The sequence below is a fragment of the Cibotium barometz genome, chromosome 26 (genome assembly GCF_041138505.1).
Source record: "Cibotium barometz isolate CiBa-2024 chromosome 26, ASM4113850v1, whole genome shotgun sequence".
Classification (NCBI taxonomy): Eukaryota; Viridiplantae; Streptophyta; class Polypodiopsida; order Cyatheales; family Cibotiaceae; genus Cibotium; species Cibotium barometz.
The window spans coordinates 49,244,643-49,266,760 of record NC_141071.1 but is presented as its reverse complement, the minus strand read 5'-3'; the positions used below and the strand labels follow the sequence as shown (position 1 = coordinate 49,266,760).

The 22,118-nt window shown below is 41.0% G+C and overlaps 1 protein-coding gene across 1 annotated transcript; it reads right to left on the bottom strand.

Moving 5' to 3' along the window:
• Window positions 1–5,354: 5,354 nt before the first annotated feature.
• LOC147624061 (sesquiterpene synthase Agr3-like) lies at window positions 5,355–6,539 on the bottom strand. Its single transcript, XM_086820848.1, has one exon. It carries the CDS (start codon window positions 6,537–6,539, stop codon window positions 5,355–5,357), a length of 1,185 nt encoding a protein of 394 aa, XP_086676974.1.
• Window positions 6,540–22,118: the final 15,579 nt, after the last annotated feature.

Here is a 22,118-nt window from a genome sequence, read left to right as displayed (position 1 = left end):
GGAAAGGATAAATCTACTAAGATTCATGTTAGAATCTAGTATACCTATGTCTATCCATGATCATGGAAATGATAAATCTAGTAATTGCTAGAAGCTAGTATACCTTAGACAAATATTTATCAAGGTTTAATAATTTGAGTATATGTACCTCCCACATTAGAAGTTTCTAATTATGGGACTCATTAGATAGTTTCATTTGTTTAGAGGTTGAGAAATCCCATGCGATGAAAGCATGATAAGGTGGTACACTTTCTACCAATTGCATTGGTTGCTACCTCACTTGAAGACAACCGATATTAGTGCATTGGTTGCTACCACACTTGAAGACAACCGATATTAGTGGATTTAATATCATCATAAGATGTATGTATCAATTTATCCAGTGTCATTTAGATATAATAAATGTGAAACAAGATTAAACAACCATGTTTTAATTCTCTAAATCTACATAAAAGTACAATGAAGCTTTGTAAATGAAATAAAGATGTTATTTCCATTATAAAGTTGGAAAATTTTTAAAGCTTTAAAATGGTTTTATAAATTCTAAGAAAAAAATTTGTTAGAGTATGTTATGGCTCACCCTAACCCTCCTTGAAACACATCCAATAAGAGATTACTTGGTGAACCGCAACTGTCATGAGGATCTTTTCAATGGTCGAGCTCGTCACTCTTGAGGTCTCCAAGCTCTACAACTGCTTGAGAAGAAATTCCACCTCACCTCTCGCGAGCGTTGTCACACCACCGCGTTGCACTACTACGAGTACTCGTCCCTCCTCTCACCTCACTTCACTTACACACACTTACTAGCATGCATTAGGGAGAGAGATTAGCAAGAGGTTTAGCAAGAGCAACACTCAATTGCACAATGGGAGAGTATGTTGTATTATGAGAGATATTCACTTATATACATGGCCATAAGTGTTCACACTCACTTAAACTATGGTCGGCCAGGCACTCTAGGCTCATAAGAGGCCTAATGCTATTACAATGACTACTCTCATAATATATCCATGAAGTAACTTGCTACCACACTCTCTTGAAGCGGGAATTGCTATAAATACTCTGTTGCACCATTACGGGCACCCGTCCAAGTTGTAGCTTTGGACACTATTGCTTCATATCTTGAATGTGTGACCCTTTGACGTATCTACCATGACTCCTTGATGTAATATAATGGCGGTAGCTCTTTTGAATCCTAGGAATGGGTTGACATCCCCCCCTTATTAATGGCGATGATCATGTCCTCATGATCGCGTTGAAGACCTTTTTGTGGGGAGATTGGACAAGCTTTGTCAATGGCTTTGATATTTTGTGACATTCAATGGTCTTTGTTCCTCGGGAAGGAATAAGAAAAGCTAGTTAGTGAATGAAAAGGTTAGTGGTTTATTGGGAATTCCTAACGGGGTGGGGGTGGGTTTTTTTGTGAATTATTACATTTTATATTTGTGAGCAGGTTTTTTTTGGGTTTTTTGATCACTTTGTTTTTGGCAATCATAAGCAATGCTACATGTGATTTGTGTTAGTGGATACACTAAGAGATGTTAATAATGGGAGAGAAGGGAGGGAAGGATCTGGAGGAACATAGACATAATCATCAGAATGAGATAGTGATTCTCAGTTCCTCATTTGATTCATTGAAGTGACATTCATCATTTGACAAAATTGGCCTTTGATGATGTCCCCTTGTGTGTGGGAGGATTCTTGTCAAATGTTGTTGATTAGGACATGTTCTTGCATGCTTCTTCCCATGTGCTGTTTATGTTTCTATGTATATTTAAGTGCTCTTATGAAGCAGATATACATGAAGACTCTCTAGCTTGTCTTGTAAGGTTGTGAATTCCTGCTCTGGAACTAGGGCTTGCTCTGCGGTTTCAACCACAGTTTCCTTGACCAAAGCAACTGTCCCTGTGATAGATTCTCGAAGGGATAATATAACACTATCTAGGTGAGGACCGAGGTTGGGGATGTATCAAGATCCACCTCACATCGCGTGCATATAATGCCCAAACATTCATCCATTCTCAAGCCAGCTGCCTTTTCAAGGTCATGAAGAAATAAGTATTCTTCACCTTCCACCACAATGGTACACTCAAGAGATTGATCTGAAGCTCTGGCAGCACCTTACTCTCCTATTGTGGGGAAGATGGCCCCACATCTTCTACTACAGTGTGTTGTTCAGCTGTAGATTGTACACCCTCTAGAAAATGCTCTGATGCAAGCTGCTCTTTCATACCAGCACTCGTACCTAGTGCCTTCACTTCCTTGTCATCCCTCAAATACCCTGCCAACTGCAATACAGGCATCTCTACCTCCTCATTCGAATCCTCATCTCGCTGATTAGGAACGCAAAAGTGGCGAGCCACGAGAGGAACCTAGTTCCTAAATTGCCTTAAGTAGCTCAATAGGAACCCATCGATCATTGGGGCAATGGGGAAATGAGATGGAGTGGGGAGCCAAGTATTGCTCCATGTATGCAATTTGCGTCTCATAATGTTGGGATGCAAGGGCGAGCCACTTTTCAAAGTCAACTTCACGAGCGAATATGACAAAGAGCTCTCTCTTGCACGCCACCCACGGGGTGGTGGAGAGGAACTCACATAAGTTGTCAAATTGGGTAGCCATGTGAATGCAAAGAGATAGTGTGAGCTCGTGCTTGGTTTCTATCACGTGAAAATGAGAAAGAAGGCACCTTTGGCTATTTATAGTTAAAATTTAAAGTTTGGCCTTTTCACACTAGACCACTAGACAAAAAAATCAAAGTTTGTAAAAATATTAAGATTTCAATTAAATAAAGATTGGTTAAAAAAGAGCCTGCTACAAAATTACAAGCATGTAATCTAATCTAAAATTGTTATAATGTCTTCATTTTTTTCCTCTCTTGTGACATTTACTTCATGTTGATCTCCATCTCCTTGTTGACTTGAAAGCTCGTCATTGCCTTCACCTCGACCTAAAACTCTTGCCCCTCACGTGCATCAAAATAGAGGCTATTTTCCCATATACCCAGTTCATCTTCAAGCTCTTCCACATGCCTACTATGTGTTGGTAGGGCCAAGGATTTAATATTCACGTGATCACAAGATTTTTTGTGATAATAACACATGTGAACAAGTTATTCACATGTTCTCATGTTATCGTTCACAAAATAACAGGTCACTTGCCATTTGGGAACCCCTTAAAAGCTTGGCTACACATGGGAATAAGCTATTCACATGTTCTCATGTTACCATCTTCACATAATAGCAGGTCAGTGGCCACTTAAGAAGATTTTTTTATGCCCGACAAAGATAAATTTTTTTGGCCCTTGTGAAAGCTTTGTGAATATAACATGTGATCACAAGATTTTTTGTGTTATTAACATATGTTATTAACATGTTCACATGTTTTCGTTTATGTCAGTGAAATCCCTGGGTAGGGCTATGCACCTTGCTGCTGAAAATTCAAGGGGTCCCCCATTTGCCATGATTCTAAGACCATGGTTGTTCCCTCCTTATGCTTCCCGGTATGTAAAAATATAGAAAGTGGCACAATAACCAAAAAGTGTAAGGGTTAATTCTAGACATGTAGTGGAATCAGATATACTCATCAACTTGAAACTTGACTCTTCCACATTGTCAAAGCCCATGATGCTAAAGTGTTGATGCAGGTCTGCTAGGCTCCAATGCTTGCTTGGCTGCCACTCGCTCAATCCATCCATTTTGCATCATCACAGCTACCTCAATAGGCACAATTTCTTCTTCTGAGTCTTGAAGTGGGATCCATGTCCCATGCTTTTACATCCATCTTTGGTAGTGCAGACGCATGTACAAAATAGAGCGTACCTTCAAGAACCTAAAAGACACTGTAGAATCTACTACATTGCACTTGTACCCATCACCTTGATGTGACCCCTCATTAACCTCCCAGCCCTTTCCTAGTAATCCTTGAATGAGTTCAGATCATACCTCCTTATACAAATATACATTATTTTTATTTTCTGCATTGGCAAGGAATTGAACATGTGTACAAAAACATGTAAAGGACAAAACCAATTTAGCCCTACTGACCTAGATGTCTTTGAAAACTTGAGTGATGTCTTGATATCACTTACCATCTTAAACTTTAAGCATAAGATGGCCCAAGCATCAGGTTTGGGCCATTCGGGATTGTTAAGAGGGGGGTTGGGGATCTCTTCTAGCTTGCCAAATAAACCTGGTTTTTTATCGACAAAATATGAGTGAGAAAAGAAAAAGATATTATTTTGTACAAGATCACTTGGTCTTTGAGATACAAACATTGCCTCTCCAATGGATGCATGCCACTAGTGGAATAGATTTTTTTGTTGATATTGGGACCATGGATCTTGACATAGACTCATGGCATGTATGGATTTGATTCAAGACATAATTGAGGAAGGGAAACCCTAACTAATTTAACCAATACATTTATTTCATTATTATATAACTTTTCATAATTTGTTGACTTGAAAAAATTAAGTAGAATTTGCATAATAATAACTATCATGTATTTCTTGTAATATTAATCTCCACTCTCGGGTTTGGGATATTATCCCAAGGTTTCATGGTTGTGCTCTTCTCAAGTTTGTGGGATTATCCCAAAGTTATGCGGCTATATTGCTCTTAGGGTTGGAGGATTATCGAAGGGTTTCACATAGGCTATATATGCAGCTACCTCATCGATTGCATGTATAATCATGTTTCAAACCTAGAGTAGAGGTAATCGAAGACATATGATTACCTAAATGCAAGAACAATTCTGAGACAATCCTAGAAACAAAGCCGAAGTAGGGCATATCCTTGAAATCTCTAAAAATAGACAAAAATTGAGTACACAAGGGGAGCATATATAAGAACATGGTTCTCCTTGAACTCTCTACAAATGAGACAAACAAAGTACATGGAGGGAGCATATATAAGAATATACCATCTCCATTTCAACACACAAGACAATCACATGCTCACGAGAGGCATAGAGAGCAACATAAAAAGTTACACTTATCTTATCTTCAAACCTTTTTCCCTTAAAGTATACTTCCACATCAAACTCAAAAACTTTATAAAATTCATCTTACACCCTCCAAAAGGGGGTTCAAAGAGAAGAAGATTCCTTGTTAGCATGCTCCACTAAGTAGGCCACCCTCCTTTCTCTTTATGCAAAACATCCTATTGCAATGGAGCAAAACATCACATCAAACTCAAAAACGCATGTTGCACACCCAAGAAGGGGATTCAAAGATATGGGATAGATTTTTTTAAAAAAATCACTAGGAACCACAGCCTTAGCACTTCTCATTCAGTACTAATATACTAGCGCATAATAACATTCGTTATATAAAATGTGATGTACGTGCCGTGCTATAGTGCTTCGTCGTTGTCTTGACGATGAGGCACGATGAGGCCTTCGTGGGTGCAAGACACGCGGTAGCGGGCTGTCTCAAGGAACCAGGCGAGGCAGCCTGACATGCAAGAGGAGAGGGCGGCCAAGTAGGTGCGCACGCACGGCTGCTGGAGGGCAGGAGCACAGCTGTTCTGAATGGCACCGATGAGATAGACACAGCAAGCGTCCAGGCCCTCCGTCATTCGGGCGACACGATTGATGGCATCTTGGAAGGTGGGGCAAGATGAGCTGTCGGTGCTGTACACGATGGAGGGTAGGTTGAAGTAATCGCCCACAGCGTTCTCAACGCGGCAGGAGATGAGGTCATTGCACATGCAGATGTAGTCTATGGCAGTGTTGCGGAACTGCTCAATGAGGGGGTTGGCCAATGTGTCGTCATCCAGTTCGATGCCGTTCGCATACTCCACGAGAGCGAAGGCAGGGAGAATGAAGGAGGCTTGGCGGCGGATGTCCATGTAGGTCTCCACGTCCGGCAGCCGATGTGCGCTGCGGAAGGCCGCCTGCACCTTGACGGCATCAAAGTAGTCGGCCATAGTGGCGGTGAATCGGGTGCGGAGTCCAGTCGGCAGGTCCTTGCACGCCTCCTTCCACACCTCGGCGAGTGCCTCCATCCCCTCTTTACTCTTTCTCGTGGCCTTGGATGCAGAAGGGGAATATTCACACTGATGGGGGCGGTCTTGGTGATCAGCGTCACCGTTGCGGAGGATCTCCATGACAAGGTCGGCGTGCTGCGCGCTGGCGGCGTAGTCGGAGCCGAGGGCATCGGGGTGGTCGTCATCATCGTCGGCGACGATGAGCCAAGATATAATCTTGGTGACGTGGACGAGGCGTGTGAGCATGCCGTTGGGTATGTTTCGGCATAGCAAGCGAGGCAGCAGGCAATCTACGAGGAACTGGCGGGCGGCGGTGGAGGGAGGCTGCGCCACGCCCAGGATCCATCCCTCGCACTGCTGCCTCACGACCTCGTATTCCGGGTGCAGCAGTGAGGGGAACGAGCAGTGCAGCGAGGGCACTCGGAAGCTGAGGTCCTCACCAGCAGGCACGCGGAAGCTAGGTGGGCTGCTGCTGACAGCCGCGGCTGCACCAGCAGGAGACACAGCAGGACAGCAGAGCTTGACGCTTGCAGCTGCTTCAGCCTCCATCTCTGTCTCTCACACACACAAACGCACAAACACTCTCTCTTCTCTCTCTGTGTGTGTGTGTGGCTTTGTAAACCTCCTTCTCCTCATTAATAGGCGAGAAGCCACTAACTAGCATCTTGTTGTCAGCCTGAGCATCACCACATACTTCAGCACCATAGAATCCCCCTGGGGACCATTCATTGTGCTGATTTAACACGAGGACCACAAGCGACGGAGCGTAGGAGCCATTGTCGTCCGTGCGTGGGAGCCAAAATTCATCTGACCACAAGCGTAGGAGCCATTGTCGTTTGTGGTCGGAAGAACCAAGATTTTTGGTCAAGATTTTTGGTCACCCTTCCAAATGACGCGTGAATGACAACCTTGGTACGCGCCATGTCAATTCATTGAGGTACCAACTTTTGGACCAAGCAAAACTTCTATATGAGAATGCAATCGATCGTGTTTCATTGGAATTAAGAGAATAACAACTATCATGGTGCTTATTTCAATGATTTACATTAGAGTAATCTAATTGTCAAGAAGGTACTCAATTTTGTCTCCTACTCAAGCACAATCATTACTTTCACTCAACACAAAGTCTCTAAACACTTTATTCTAGATATAAGTTCTACTATATGCACGTATATAAATAAAAAAAGAGAGTAGGAGCTATTGTCGTCCATGCGTGGGAGCCAAAATTCATCTGCCACACAAGCGTAGGAGCCATTGTCGTCCCTATGTGGTCACTTGTCCAACCGACCCCACAAGGGATAAGGAAGAACCAAGACTTTTGGTCACCCTTCCAAACGGAGATTGGTAGGCGCCATGTCAATTCATTGAGGTACCAACTTTTGGACCAAGCAAAACTTCTATATGAGAATGCAATCGATCGTGTTTCATTGGAATTAAGAGAATAACAACTATCATGGTGCTTATTTCAATGATTTACATTAGAGTAATCTAATTGTCAAGAAGGTACTCAATTTTGTCTCCTACTCAAGCACAATCATTACTTTCACTCAACACAGTCTCTAAACACTTTATTCTAGATATAAGTTCTACTATATGCACGTATATAAATAAAAAAAGAGCGTAGGAGCCATTGTCGTCCATGCATGGGAGCCAAAATTCATCTGACCACAAGCGTAGGAGCCATTGTCGTCCCTATGTGGTCACTTGTCCAACCGACCACAAGGGATAAGGAAGAACCAAGACTGTTGGTCACCCTTCCAAACGGAGAGTGAATAACAACCTTGGTAGGCGCCATGTCAATTCATTGAGGTACCAACTTTTGGACCAAGCAAAACTTCTATATGAGAATGTAATCGATAGTGTTTCATTGGAATTAATAGAATAACAACTATCATGGTGCTTATTTCAATGATTTACATTAGAGTAATCTAATGTTCAAGAAGGTACTCAATTTTTTAATAGAATAACAACTATCATGGTGCTTATTTCAATGATTTACATTAGAGTAATCTAATGTTCAAGAAGGTACTCAATTTTGTCTCCTACTCAAGCACAATCATTACTTTCACTCAACACAAAGTCTCTAAACACTTTATTCTAGATATAAGCTCTACTATATGCACATATATAAATCAAAAAAGAAAATGTTAATCATAGGGGTTGTGAGATTCTATGTATGTGTGTGTTAGGGGTGTGTATACATGCAACTGCATGCACTATAACAGAATGAGGGTCTAGCAGGCAAAAATAGCAGCGTTTTTATAACTAGAAGGGTAGGTAGATGTCGTGCCATTTTCGCCTGTTAGAAACATTATTATTTTCGTTGCACGGGTTTGTTTCTTAGGAGCGATACTTTCATTGCTATTTTCGCTACTCAGTAGCGACTACTATTTTTGCCTGCTGTGCTAAATAGTGAAAGCTCTGCACAGCAAAAAAAGAGCTAGGGAGAGTCCGCATAGAACTCCCCAGTTTTTCCCAGCTCTTTTTCTAAAAATCAAAATAGAGTCAGAGTTTCAGATTTATAACACAAATACAAATATAAAAAACACATACATTGTGGAGAATGCAATTGAGTCCAAAAAGTTATTATATTTCAGAAATTGTTGGACCTTTAGGGATATATACATAAAGTTTTTACAATGAAGAGGTGTCTAACTGGAATCCTCATCGGATTCTGAGCGATCATCATCATCGTCTTCCTCGTCCTCTTCACTTGCTTCACGGCTCATAATCAAGATCCTCCTCTTCATCTTCCCCTTCATCCTACATACATGCCATCAAGCGCAAGGTAAGCAAGAGCATTAAAATACAATTAGACGTAGAAAAGAGAATGGTTTAGGCTCACTTACCTCATCTTCTTGATTCCCTAAAATGAACTCATCCAAGCGTAAGCCTCGCGTACGTATCCACGCCCACAATTGTGGACGAGGGGCTCTATACCTATAGTCATACTCCTCGTTTGTTGGGTCACACCCAACAACCTCCCTCTATACAAAAAACAATTAAGAAAATATACAATTATTTCAAGAAAACAATATAGTACAAAATAAAATGAAAGAAGAGAAAAAATGATTACTTATAAAACGATCAAGAAAGGAGGATTTCCCACCAGAGCCAAAGTGCGAAGCCCCTCGCTTCCGTAGTCCGGAAGCACTTGCCGCCGCGCTTGTTGTTGAAAAGCACCTAGGTTAAGAGGAGATTCCATTATCAATAACAAGCTCTTAAAGCTTGCAAGAAGAAGAAGAAGAAGAAGACGATCCTTATCATCAACAACAACTATCCTCATCATCAACAAGAAGAAGAAGAAGAAGAGAAAAAATGAAAAAACACAAGCAAATTGGTAAATTTTTGGTTTTTTCCATCAAGAAATTATGTGAAATTTTTCCAGTCATCAATCTTCCTCAAAGATTTCCAAGGTGTAAGGGATATTTGTGTAAGAGTGACAAGAAGTTGCCTTAGCCAAAAACGCAACATTTGGAGGCAAACTTTGCCTTGCTGTGGCCAAAACGCAAGAAAGACTTTCAAGCGTCAAATGCAACTCAACGTCGAAGAGAGCTTTTCAAGCGCCTACAATATGATTGTCCGTCTATGTCTATCAAACTGCAGCATCAACAACAACTCAAAGCGAATGGAAACAACGACTGGTTGCACAATGAAGAGCGCAATAACACCTGCATTATAGGGAGCAATTGAGAGTTATCGCAATAGCAGTGTTATCCGTCAATCACAGCAGGGTGCACTACAACAAGCCCATCAAGCGTTTTGTGCACAATGAGCAGCGCATCTCTTTTTTGTACCAGCAATAACAAACCTTTAGCATAGCAAGCAGATCCATCTCCTCTCTGTAGCACATCGATTGCAATGGCAATAGCGCAGATCATCGAATCATCTAGTAGCAAAATACTTGTTTTTTTTTCAAAGTTTTTTATTAAAAAAACCCTTTACTAAAGGTACTTTAAACCTTTCTATAAGGTTTTTTTAAACCTTTTGCTCTACGGTTTTAAGGTACTTCAAACCTTTCTATAAGGTTTTTTAAAACCTTTTGCTCTACGGTTTTCGGTTTTCCAATTGGTTTTCGGTTTTCCAATTGGTTTTCTCTAAGCACTCAAAGGTTTAACCTGATTTCTTTCGAGCTCGAGGCAAGCCGAGGAAGAAAATATTTTTGCCGTTCTCACTTGGGAAGTGCAAGGTATGCACAATTTCTGAAACCAAGAAAATCAACTCATCAAGCATGAAATCCAATCCTAATTTTTGTTGATGGACTCATGTGCATGGAAATCACTTTTGTAAAAGCTTAATTTATAAAGGCTACCTACCTTGTCATCTATCCTCTGGTTGAGAGGGGGTCATTTTGTTCTTGTATGTCCAATGCTTACCTTGCTTCATGTTTGGCATTGTCCCATAGTGGCATTGAGAGGGGGTGTTGAAATATATGATGTACAAGTGATAAAGGGTGTGAGAAATAGGTTATGTAGGTGTGAACACACCCCAAATAAAGTGGGCATGTGGGTGGAAAAGGTATCTAAGGTTGGCCTAGCCCTAACCCTAACCCTTGGTGGACCCTATATAAAAGGCAGGAGGCCTAACATTTTATAACACAACACAATCAAGACATTCATAAGGAAAAGGTCAAGCTAGCTTTGGAGTGGCCAAAATAGAAGGTAATATAGAAGCTTTCTATACATCTTGTGTTCTTTCTCTCTCTTGTATATATTGCCATATCTTGCCATCAACTATTGCTTCCGTTGTGCATACTCCCCATAGTTTTGATAGCTCCGCATCAAGGCTTTGTTTAGAGCCACTAGAGTCACCATCCACATATGAGTGACTTGCTGACAGATTAGGCAAAAAAGGTTGATCTACCTTTTCCTTCCCTTGGCATGATACATGTGTATCTACATCTGTCCTCAACTTTCCTGGCCATGGACTAATAATGGATCCACTGCTAGAGGACTCTCTAGGTCCACTAAGCATCTGTGATTTCTTATCTGCATGTGGTGTAGCATCAATACTTCTGACATATGCATCTTTTTTTATCTTCACTCTGCTAGTGTATACCACATTAGGAATTTTTTGGACCCAAAAAGGGCCTCCTAAAGATTCCTAATTTTAAGGGATTAGATCTTTAAAAGTTGGGCTTAAGGGAGACAAAGGCTATGATGACCCCTATTTTTTGCCTTGCCACATTAGCCATACTCCCCTAGTTTCACTTTTTAAAGCGAATATTCTCATACTCTCTCTCTTACTTTTTAACTTTTCTCATACTTTCTTTCTTACTTTTTGAATTTTTTATCTTCACTCTCTACAAATTGAATCTTTCTTGTCAGTTTGAAATCTCCTTTCTCATTAACTCCCACCATATCTCCCTTACACATCAGCAAAACATTCTTGTATTTAGGTGGGCCCCAAAAAGTAAAATTTTTTGATTTTTTTACATTTTGAGGTGAAAAAAACACCACCCAACCAATATGTATGATGAAAATAAATTTTCCCTCCAAAAAGCTTGTAATTCAAGGGTCACGTCAGAAGCCTGTCAAGAGCTAGTACATCCATAACTAACTGTGAGGTCCGCATAACCCCATAAACATAACTAACTGTCAAGAACCACTACATCCATGAGATCCCAAGATTGTGAGGACCCCAAAAATTATTATTTTTTAAATTTTCTCATAAATGTAATTTATGATGAAAAACTCCATGTTCATATATTTGTATATCAAAAATATCATTTTCTACTTAGAAAAATGGATTTGTGTTAAACCTCCAACAAAAAACCTCCAACAACAAAGTTTTAACAGTCTCTCTCTCTCACTCTTACTCTCTCTCTCTCTCTCTCTTTGAAGATCTCTTTGCTTTAGCTTCTTCCCTTGCTTAGCTATGGAGCCTTTGCAAGCTGTGTGTGTAGCCCCTTGTGAAGCTAGAAAATGAAAGGTTGATTTACATATTCCTATTCTTGAAGAGTATGGCAGCTCTAAAAAAACCCATCCTACTGATGCACAATCTATCCAAGCTTGTAGGATAGCTAAGGAGAAAAATGTAGATCTTTGGGTTGATGGGGTGTCTCTATCCAATTGACCCTCCATTAAGAGCAAATCCTCCTTTCCGTGATTTATCATCTTTTATGTAATTTTTTGGTGAAGGAGAGCTTGGCTTATTAGGATACTGCAGAAGATTGACTAAAAGTGGAGCTTGGAAAACCCATATTCTCCAATCTCAATTGCAAGCATCACAATTCACCCTTTTGCAATGTCAAGAAGGACGTAAAACATCATCAGATAAAATGAAAGAGATCCTCGCAGAGAGCTTGGCTTGTTAGGATACTGCAGAAGATTGACTACAAGTGGAGCTTGGAAAACCCATATTCTCCAATCTCAATTGCAAGCATCACAATTCACCCTTTTGCAATGTCAAGAAGGACGTAAAACATCATCAGATAAAATGAAAGAGATCCTCGCAGAGAATGTGGAGAAGGATGCAAAGATTCAAAGACTAGAGGAACTTATCAAACGACTCAAAGCAACGCCAATTGGTGCTCTCATGAACGCAAAAAGACATTGGTTGGTATAGAATCTCTTGTATTTAAAGGTGGAGCACGAAACAAAAGGATTTGTACAACAAAGTAAGTAACATAAACTTTCATTATGCACTCAGTGATTTAAACAAAATAGTCATGATTTGTGTTTTGCTAGGAATTTTCTCCAAGAGGTGTGTGTTTCTAATGAAGAGGGATGGAAGGATTTGGTCAAAGCCATTCTGAATACCAAGGATATTCTCTTAATTATTAGTGACCCTCATCATCTTAAAATATGGCAAGCTGTTGTCAGCAATGTGGTGAGTGAGATTATCATCTCCATCAAATATTCATTAATTCAACATGCTTGTGATGCGGCTGGAATTAGCATGAAAGGGTACCAAGAAATCCGTCAGGTTGTAAAAGATGCATTTCTAAGACAAGGAATCACTGGTGCGTTATTTCCTACACTCAAGGTGATTCACAATGTCAAGCGTATCAATAATGATGATGTGCAGTGAGCTATAGGACAGTTTTATCATATTGAGGGCACACTAATATTAGACACAGGGTCGAGCAGAAAGAAAATCAAGACAACAAGTACATAATTTCACTCTGATGTTTACAATAACATCTTTGTTCATATTGAGAGACTACAACAAGCTATGGTGAAGTTCTATGGTCTTTCACCACCAGAAGGTAAGAACTTGCAATTGCTACTATTCATGTTTTTCAGTAGAAAATGAAGATGATTATTTTGTTTTGAATATTATAAATTAACGTTTATTTACAGTTTTGGGGAGCACACTTTCATTTGTGCTCAAGCTAGATGAGTGCCAAATTATGAAAGGTTGGAAGCTGGAACGTATGAGAATTATGCTCATGTATGAGGCCATGATATGTGCATGGGAAAAGACTACCAAACCAAGTTTTAGTATGCAATCTGAGAAAGAGGTCTGGCTTGGTGCATTCGAGGTATCAAAGGAGACACATTTGGCCAGGTTAAAGATATCTGAAAGTGATCATCAAGGGCCAAAAGTTGGATCCTAGGAACGGTAAAGAGAAAAAATTCAATGTGTGTGTGATCAATGCAAGGGCCAGTATACACGACACCTATAACAATTGAGCATGTCCGAACATATGGTCTTTATGAGGCATGACCAAGTGCGGATGATGACATAAAGGAGAACCATAGGAGGGTTCTAGGTAACATGCCACAACATTCGATGACATCAGGTAGAGTGCAAAAGGTGGCAAGGCTTCATATGGAAAGCATGGCTGAGACTCATCTTCCCCAACCAATGAATGAGGTGCCTCCACCATTGCGACATGAGGAGGAAGAGAATCTCATCATGGACGACATGGTGAATGACTTCTTTGGATGGGAGGTGATAGGTGATAGTGAGCAAGGTCCAATGTGATGAGAGTAGGAAACCTTATTGACTCAGTGTGGGCGTCATGGATGTGTGGTTATATGTGGCAACCAAGCTTTAGGCTTTGATGGAAATGTATGTGCAAGGGAAATAATGAGCCCAAGGTGTGGGAGTACCAGGCTAATCCAGAGCGTGGTCTGCTTGAGATGGTGTCAGTCATTCAGTTGCTCTGTACATGTGCGTGTCTCAAAAAAAAAAATAAAGTGGGTATTGTATTCGAAAATGTGCAAGTGCATGGGGGCAATTAATTGTTGCGGGTGCCAATATAATATGTGTATGAGGGGTGAAAATATCCAAGATTAAAGGAGATTCGAGAAGGGTGATGTGGCTATGTGTGTGCATGGCAGGAGAGAGATGGCACAAGGAGATTCAACAACAGGGAGGATGCCGATTTGGGCCAGAGGTGGCGGATTTTTCCAGAACAAGGGAGAAGGAGAGGAGTTAAAAAAAAACAGCAGGGAGGAGCTGATGCAGGGGGATTCAGCCTGAAGGTCATCGTTGAATCCGATTCATGATGAGAAGGGCTGCTGCGGCTGGTGTCTGGGAGAGCAGATATGTTTTCTTGTTGAGTTACCGCCTCTGAGCACAGAGTGTGTGTATTGCTTCTTTGGGTTGCTGCCAGTGCCAGAGGTTGTTGTGTTTGGCGCAGCTGGCTGATAGCGCAGCAGACGTTTACTTTGCTGGGGTGCAGCTCGTAGCCAGAGAGTGTGTTGTCTTTTGCTAATATTGTTGCTGCTGGTAGAGCAGAGGTGTGTGTTGTTTTGTTTGTTTTTGCCCCCGTCGGTGGTAGAGATAGAGCAAAGAGTGTGTTGTGTTTGGGTTTTCTGCGGCTGGTAGCACAGAGCTGCTGCAAGAGTGTGAAGTTTTTTTTGTTTGTTTAGTTGCCTCTATGCACAAGGTTCGTGTGTGCTTCATTTCTTTGGTTGGCTGGAACCGGAACTGAGCGCAAAGGCGTGTTTCTCTTTTTTTCGGAGTGGCTAGTCGCTCCAGGGAGTGTGCGAGAGATGCTGTTGGTTTGGGTCTGAGAGAGCTAAGTTTTCTGTGGAGAGTGTTGAAAGAGGCTGGTGTATAGCTTGAAGCTATTCGCTGCTATTCAAACTAAAGATCTTACTCAAGCTTGGTGGAAGGTGCAAAATTGAAGGTGGTGATCTTACGAGCTAAAGTGATGATCAAAGTATGAAGGCCGGGATGCTGTTTGATGAAGGTCACCCTATGAAAGGAGATCAAGATAATGGAGGTTCAGTAATAATATGAAGCGAATTCATCAAAAGAATCCTTGGGTCTTTCTCGCTGTGTCCTCTTTGGTGTTGAATTCATTCTTGTAAATTCGAAGTAAAGCTTTGAGGGCAACCCACCTCAAATATGAATCTTGTCCTGGAGTTTGGTCCGCCGGATATTGAAGAACTATATTTTGAAGATGGTACTATGTTTGAGGTTGTTTACTCTGATAGTGATGCAGGGTACTGGACAGTCATAGTTCATATCGATGAAGGGGAGTGGGTTGATTGTGAATGGGTGTGAGATGAGGATGGTTCTGATGAGGATGTAATGGATGTTCAACTCTGTAAAGACGAAGACTTGTATTGAAATAAAGTTTTGTACATGCTCTTGGGTCTGGTGTTATGGGTGTGTTTGTATCAGTGTATGGAAGTGTGACACTCTATAAAGGCATATATAGCTATACCGCTTCCGTGTCATCACTTTTTGGTGCCTCCACAGAGGAAGAAATTTCCTTCAGTTTGTGAAAGAAGACAAGGGTTTGTGTGAAGAAAGATTGAAGAGATGGCTCAGGACTTTCCAGAATATTGGGATTACCGCATGAAAGTGCATTTAAATTTCTGGAAAAGATGGAATTTACAGCTTTGATGAAAGACAGGGCAACCCCGGAGATCCTTTCTCAGATTTTGACTTATTGCTTACAGGGTGATGCAAAAGCATGGCTAAAGATGTTTGTGACTACACACAAGAATGCTCATCAATAGGATCCTGAGTACCGTGTAGCTAGAGCTGCATTTTTGGCACAGTTTGCCCGTGTAAGAAGTTCGAATGATGTGTGGAAAGAGCTGTGTAAAATTCAGCAGAAGGATGAACAGGATGTGGACCAGTATATGATAGAGTTTGGTAGACTGTGGAGTCTATGGTGTGAGTCTTTGATTCCTGAAGTACCCCCGCAGATGATAAAGAGAGACCGGTTTGTGGCTGCCCTCCGTCTGAAGGTGGAGCTGAAGAATCTGGATAGCTTTGAGGAAGCTGTCAGAGTTGCTCGAGAGAAGGATGGAAGGTGAAGCGTCTGAGGCAGTTGGGAATACAGGAAGAGCCAAAGAAGTTTGTGAAGATGCCAGAGATTGAGAGTATGCATCCTGAAAGAGAAGCTACTGTTGTTCTTGAACAGGAGGATACTTTGAAGAGAGACATTCATGATGCAGTGGAACTCATGAAGTCTTTAAGTTTGAATTGGATGGAAGCAGGTGGAAGGGGAAGAAGCCGAGGTGCTCCAAATAATAGAAGAGACATTATGTCAACAGGTGAAGGAAATATGAGAGGATCACGGAGAGAACGGGGCTATTATTTAAGCAATGTCAAATGCTGGAATTGCGGGGAGCGAGGACATATCAGCCCTCAATGTGATAAACCGCCCAGGGCAGGTGGTGGAATGTATCCCATGATGAAAAAAACTAATGATAGATCAGAGGATCACAGTATTGAGGTGAAGGATCCAAATCAGCCCTCTACCAGTGGAGTTAAACGGGAAGATAAGTGAAAGGGACCAGCTCTTAGCTTGATAGGAGTGGAGACCATTCCAGAGATCATGCTTGTGTGGCGGCCAAGAGGACAAGAAGTACAATGGTGGAAGCTAAACCATCTTCTAAGAAAGGAAAACATGTACAATTTGACATCAGCCCTCAACCAGAGAAGAAGAAAAGAAAGCCAAGAAGACGCTACAAAACTTCAGATTTGCGTATCGGTCAAGGTTAGGAAGAATACACCCTGATGGGAGATTTAAAGGGAAGGGCAGCTAATATAACATTCGCCCAATTGCTTGGATTGTGTCCGAAGCTCAAGAGAGAGTGGAAGAGGTTGGCAAATCCGAGGAAAGCAAATGAGCAGGAGCCCACACAGGGTGAGATGGAGTTGATGTCTATGGAAGACCTTCCTGATATCTGTCCGTTGATTGATGCTTGGTGTGGAGGTGTGAGTGTTGGAGAGGCATATGTAGATGGCGGTGCACAAGTCAGTGTAATGACTTAGTCCTGCATGGAGAGATTGGGGTTAAAGCTGAATGTTAATTCAGATTTTAGACTCGGATTGGCAAATCATGTAAAAGTGAAGTGTCTGGGTATATGTACAGGAGTGCCAGTGGCTGCTTTTGGTGTGATTTGGAGCATAAATTGCCATATTATGCCGGCTGGTTTGGGAGCCTATCCGCTGATTTTAGGCAAGCCTTGGCTCAGACAAGTGGGTGCCATCCAAAATTGGAGGAGGGGTACTATAACTGTACATAATAAGAGGGGAAGAGCTAGGAAATTCCATATGAGTAGCAAGCTGGAAATGCAGAGTGAGTCTGAAGAAACAAGTGTTGATGAGTATACAGATAGTGAAACTGAGGAAGAAAGTTCTACTTCTGATGATGAAGGTCAGGTATCATTTCTAGTGAAAGAAGAAGATGAGTATGTAATGCAAGCTGAAGAGATGTCAAAGGAGGAAGAAGAGAGCAGACTTGAAGATATGGACAGTCTGATGCAACCTCCATCACCTAGTGCAGAGAAAGAGAAGCTGTTTACAGGGTATGCTGAATCCTAGATTACAGCCAGTGGAAAAAGAGGAGTATATGAAGGTAATACATAAATTTCTAGATTTGTTCATTACCTCATATGAAGAGATCCGAGGATTCAAATGTGAACCAATGCCTATAGTATTGAAAGAGGGTGTGAAGCCAGTGTTTCAGAAGCTAAGAAGAATAAATAGAGAGCTATTGCCTGTGTTGAGAGAAGAGTTGAGTAAATTGTTAAAGGCAGGATTAATTTATCCAGTCGATCACTCAGATTGGGCAAATCCAGTGGTCATTACTCCAAAGCATACAGGTGGGTGGAGAGTCTGTATTGATTACAAGCCTCTGAATGCTGCAACAAGAAGCAATCACTATCCTCTGCCATTCATTGATGACATTTTAGACAAGGTGGTAGGGTACGAGAGATATAGTGTATGCGATGGCTTCTCTGGGTATTTTTAGATTTCAATTGCTGAGAAGGACCAAGCTAAAACCACTATTATTACACCGTGGGGTTGCTTTTGTTATCGAGTGGTACCATTCGGTTTGAAAAATGCACCCTCATGGTATCAGAGGAATACTGATAGGGTACTTGCACCTCTTATAGATGATTTTGTGAGAGCTTTTTTGGATGATATATGTGTATATAGTTCTCAAAAGGAGCATGGTGATAAATTAGAGCAAGTATTTTCTAAAATGGATGATGCAGGTGGACAGCTGAATCCTAAAAAGTGTCATTTAGGATGTTCAAAAGTGAAGCTGTTGGGTCATATGATATCTCAAAATGGAATTGAACCTGATCCAGAGAAAATAAAGGCTCTTATCTTATTATCTGCACCATCAACATCCAGGCAGCCTGCAGACTTTTATCCAGAAGGTAAAGTATATGGCAAGATTTATTCATTTAGTATCTCAATTGCTTTATCCTCTTCAACAGGCCATGAAGAAAGAACCATTGCAATGGAATGAAGAATGCGAGGAAGTGTTTGAGAAAGTGAAGGAGGTATTGGGAGGTATTTCCAGTGTAAAAGCCCCAAATTTCTCTCAGGTCTTTTATGTGAATCCATCTTTTGGTCCGGATGTGGTTGGAGCAATCTTAATGCAGAGAGGAGATGAGTCTAGATACATGAAACCTGTATGCAAGTAGAGTGAAGAAGGAAGCAGAAAGGAAATATATAGAGGCTGAATTGGTCTTGTCAAGTTTGGTATATGCTTGCAGGAAGTTTAGGTCATATCTCCTGATGAGAGAATTTGTGGTTCTGACAAACTATACTCTTCTCCCTCAGCTGGTGAATGGTACTTCACTCTCAAAAGGTATGATGCGATGGTTAGTAGAGCTTCAAGAATATTATTTCTCATTTTTGATTGAAGATACTTGCAAGGCAACTCTGGCCGATCTTCTGACATATAAGGAAGGCCAGATCTTGGTGAAGGAAGTGGATTCAAAAATAGAAAAAGAGGAGCAAATTATCATTCCCGGAGCTCATGTCTTGTTCTTTGATGGTTCATATAAAAGGAGTATACATCAGGCCACTGGGGCTATATAATCTAGGATTCAGAAGGCGGGCTGATTCTAAAGGATGGAATACGTCTGAAAGCCGAAAGTAATAATGAGGCTGAATACGCAGCATTGTTGCACGCGCTACAGGCTGCTCTAAAACAAAAAATTCCGAAACTAATTGTAAAAGGATATTCCCTGTTAGTAGTAAAGTAGGTCTTGGGTAGTTGGCGGGCAAAGAATCAGAGATTAAAAAGATATCTGGTCGATGTTAGAAGGCTACTACATCAGTTTACAACACGGAGTATTCAACATGTGCGGGGGAGGACAATCATATTGCACATGAGTTAGCCCAGGAGGTAATTGATTAGGACCCAGTAATTGCAAAAATTGAAGAGCCATTATACAAAGGGAGGGAATACCTGTCTAAGGTGGTGGATTACTTACTCTCAGCGTGAAGAGCTCAAAAAAGGCCAAAAGTATCATTTTATTAGGAAGAGTAAGCATTATGTCATGATTGGGGATGAATTGTATATGCAAGGAGCTGATCAAGTATTGAGAAGAATTCCCTGGAGGGAAGAAATATATCATATTCTATCTTCAAATCATGAGGGAGCTTGTGGAGGTTATTATGCATTTAAGATCACTTTGCAAAAGATATTATTGGAGGGTTATGTGTGGCCTTCTATCCAAAAGGATGTTCAACACTGGTGCAGGTCTTGCCACCATGAGTGCCAGAGAATGGGGAAGAAAATCTTAAAAATGGAGCCGGGAAATATCATGCTGGTATATGACATTTTTGAAAGGTGGGGAGTGGATGCAGTTGGACCCCTTCCCAGGACGGCCAGAGGAAAGTGTTATATGCTTACTGTGGTGGATTACATATCAAAATGGGCAGAAGTGAAGGCAGTGAAGAGAGTAGATAGTAAGGAAGTGGCTGATTTTGTGTATGAACATATATGCTGCAGATTTGGTATTCCTCTGGAGTTATTGTCAGATAACGGTCCTGAATTTCGAGGAGAGGTAGTTGGCCACTTATGCAGAAGATTAAACATCAACCACAAGTATACCACTCCTTATCACCCTCAATGCAATGGTTTGAATGAAAAATTCAATGGTGAATTTAAGCTGATGATGACTAAAATGACAGAAAGCCATGTCAAAAATTGGGATGTAGAGATGAATCATGTATTATGGGCATACAGAGTTGCAGTGAAATCTAGTACACAATTCTCACCATTTCATTTAGTTTATGGGACAGAAGCACTCATGCCTATTGATGTAGAAATTCTAGCTTTGAAGTTTCTGGTTGAAGAAGGGCATCAACCTTCCACCACATTAGAACATAATTTTTAGATGTACAGCTTCAATGTGCCACAAGTCTCAAAACATACTCTTTGTGTTTGTATATCTCACACGTTGCATGAATCCACATACCATATATCTTGTGATCCTAACACATCTCCTATTGTGGAACCGAGCATATGCCACATCACAAATAGCTGCTCACTTTTGTCATCACCACCTTGTTTACTAAATAATGAATAGTTACCTTGCTATAACTTTACACTTTTAATATCATTATACTTTTAAGAGTAGTCCTTTGTCATATGCCTTGGTTTGCCACAATAGTAGCACTCTATGCTATTATTTGAACTCTGATTTCTTTACTAACCACCTCGGCCTCTTTGGCTCTCCTTGCCTCTAGACTAGCCTCTTCCACTTGTGTATGATTATTATTACTACGAATCATTGGACTATTCTTGTCCATGTGTTCACCATGTTAAACATACTACCTTGCACAAGAGAAGGAGAGAAGCAGAAGAAAGAGAACCATGGAGGGTCAATTCAAGAACTAGCAATAGCCAACCATAATGAGGGTTAACTCCTTGATTTGAGGTTGCTAGGGGCTCACTCCACCTCCATTTGTGTCACTCAAATGGAGATTCCACAAGCTAAGTAGTGAGCTAAGAGCAAGGGAGCTATGGAGAGCTCATCCTCTCCTGTAAGCCTCAATGCGTGCAAGCATGATAAGAGGGAGAAGATAAGAGAAGACAAGAGAAGAAGCAAGACAAGATGCTATCACCTACAAGCACACACAAGTAGTCAATCAAGCAAGCATATCCCTACACAAGCTTACCACCGTAGCCACAAGAGAGAGGGAGGAGAAGGAAGGAAAACTCTCACGTGATAGGGATTGTCCCTTTTCATCTTGCATACGTCACTTATATATACGAGCTCATTTTTTACAATGGCCGGTCATCCATTTAACAATTGGGGGCCCAAAACTATTTTCCTAGCTCTATGTAAATCTAGGATTATTCTCATTGTCGGCATTACACATGTTGTAAGCTTGTTCATCCCATTCATTATTTACATGAAGCGCTTATAGCGCAGTTACATAATAATGAGTTACAGGAAGAAGCATAACCACGCTTGAAGATATAATGTTAACTAGTGTGGTTAGCATACCCCCTCCATGATTTAGATCCATCCTTGGAGCTAGCGAGGTTATCAATAGTAGTAGATGGAGTACGTTTGGATGAAGTCGTATGCGATTTGGGATGTGGGGGGGATCTATGGAAGACTTTGTATCTTGGCTTAAAAGTTTGCCAACCGCCATGCAGGCATCCATTGTATGCGTTTGTAGTAGCCAAATAGCTGGTTCGCACTTTTTTTAGATGAATGTTTACAAATTTTAAACCATATTCATTAATATAGAATAAGAGACTACTTCATGCATTTTTAAACATCTCATAAGGCTTTAAGTGAAATATCTAATCATTTAATATAATAAAAAATATTATTTTCATAAGTTTCTCATTAGTTGTGATCCTGAGGATGATCCAAATATAAGCAAGGGTTCAAATGCACTATTTTGTTAATGCAGTTTTGAAATTTGAGACCATCACCTTGT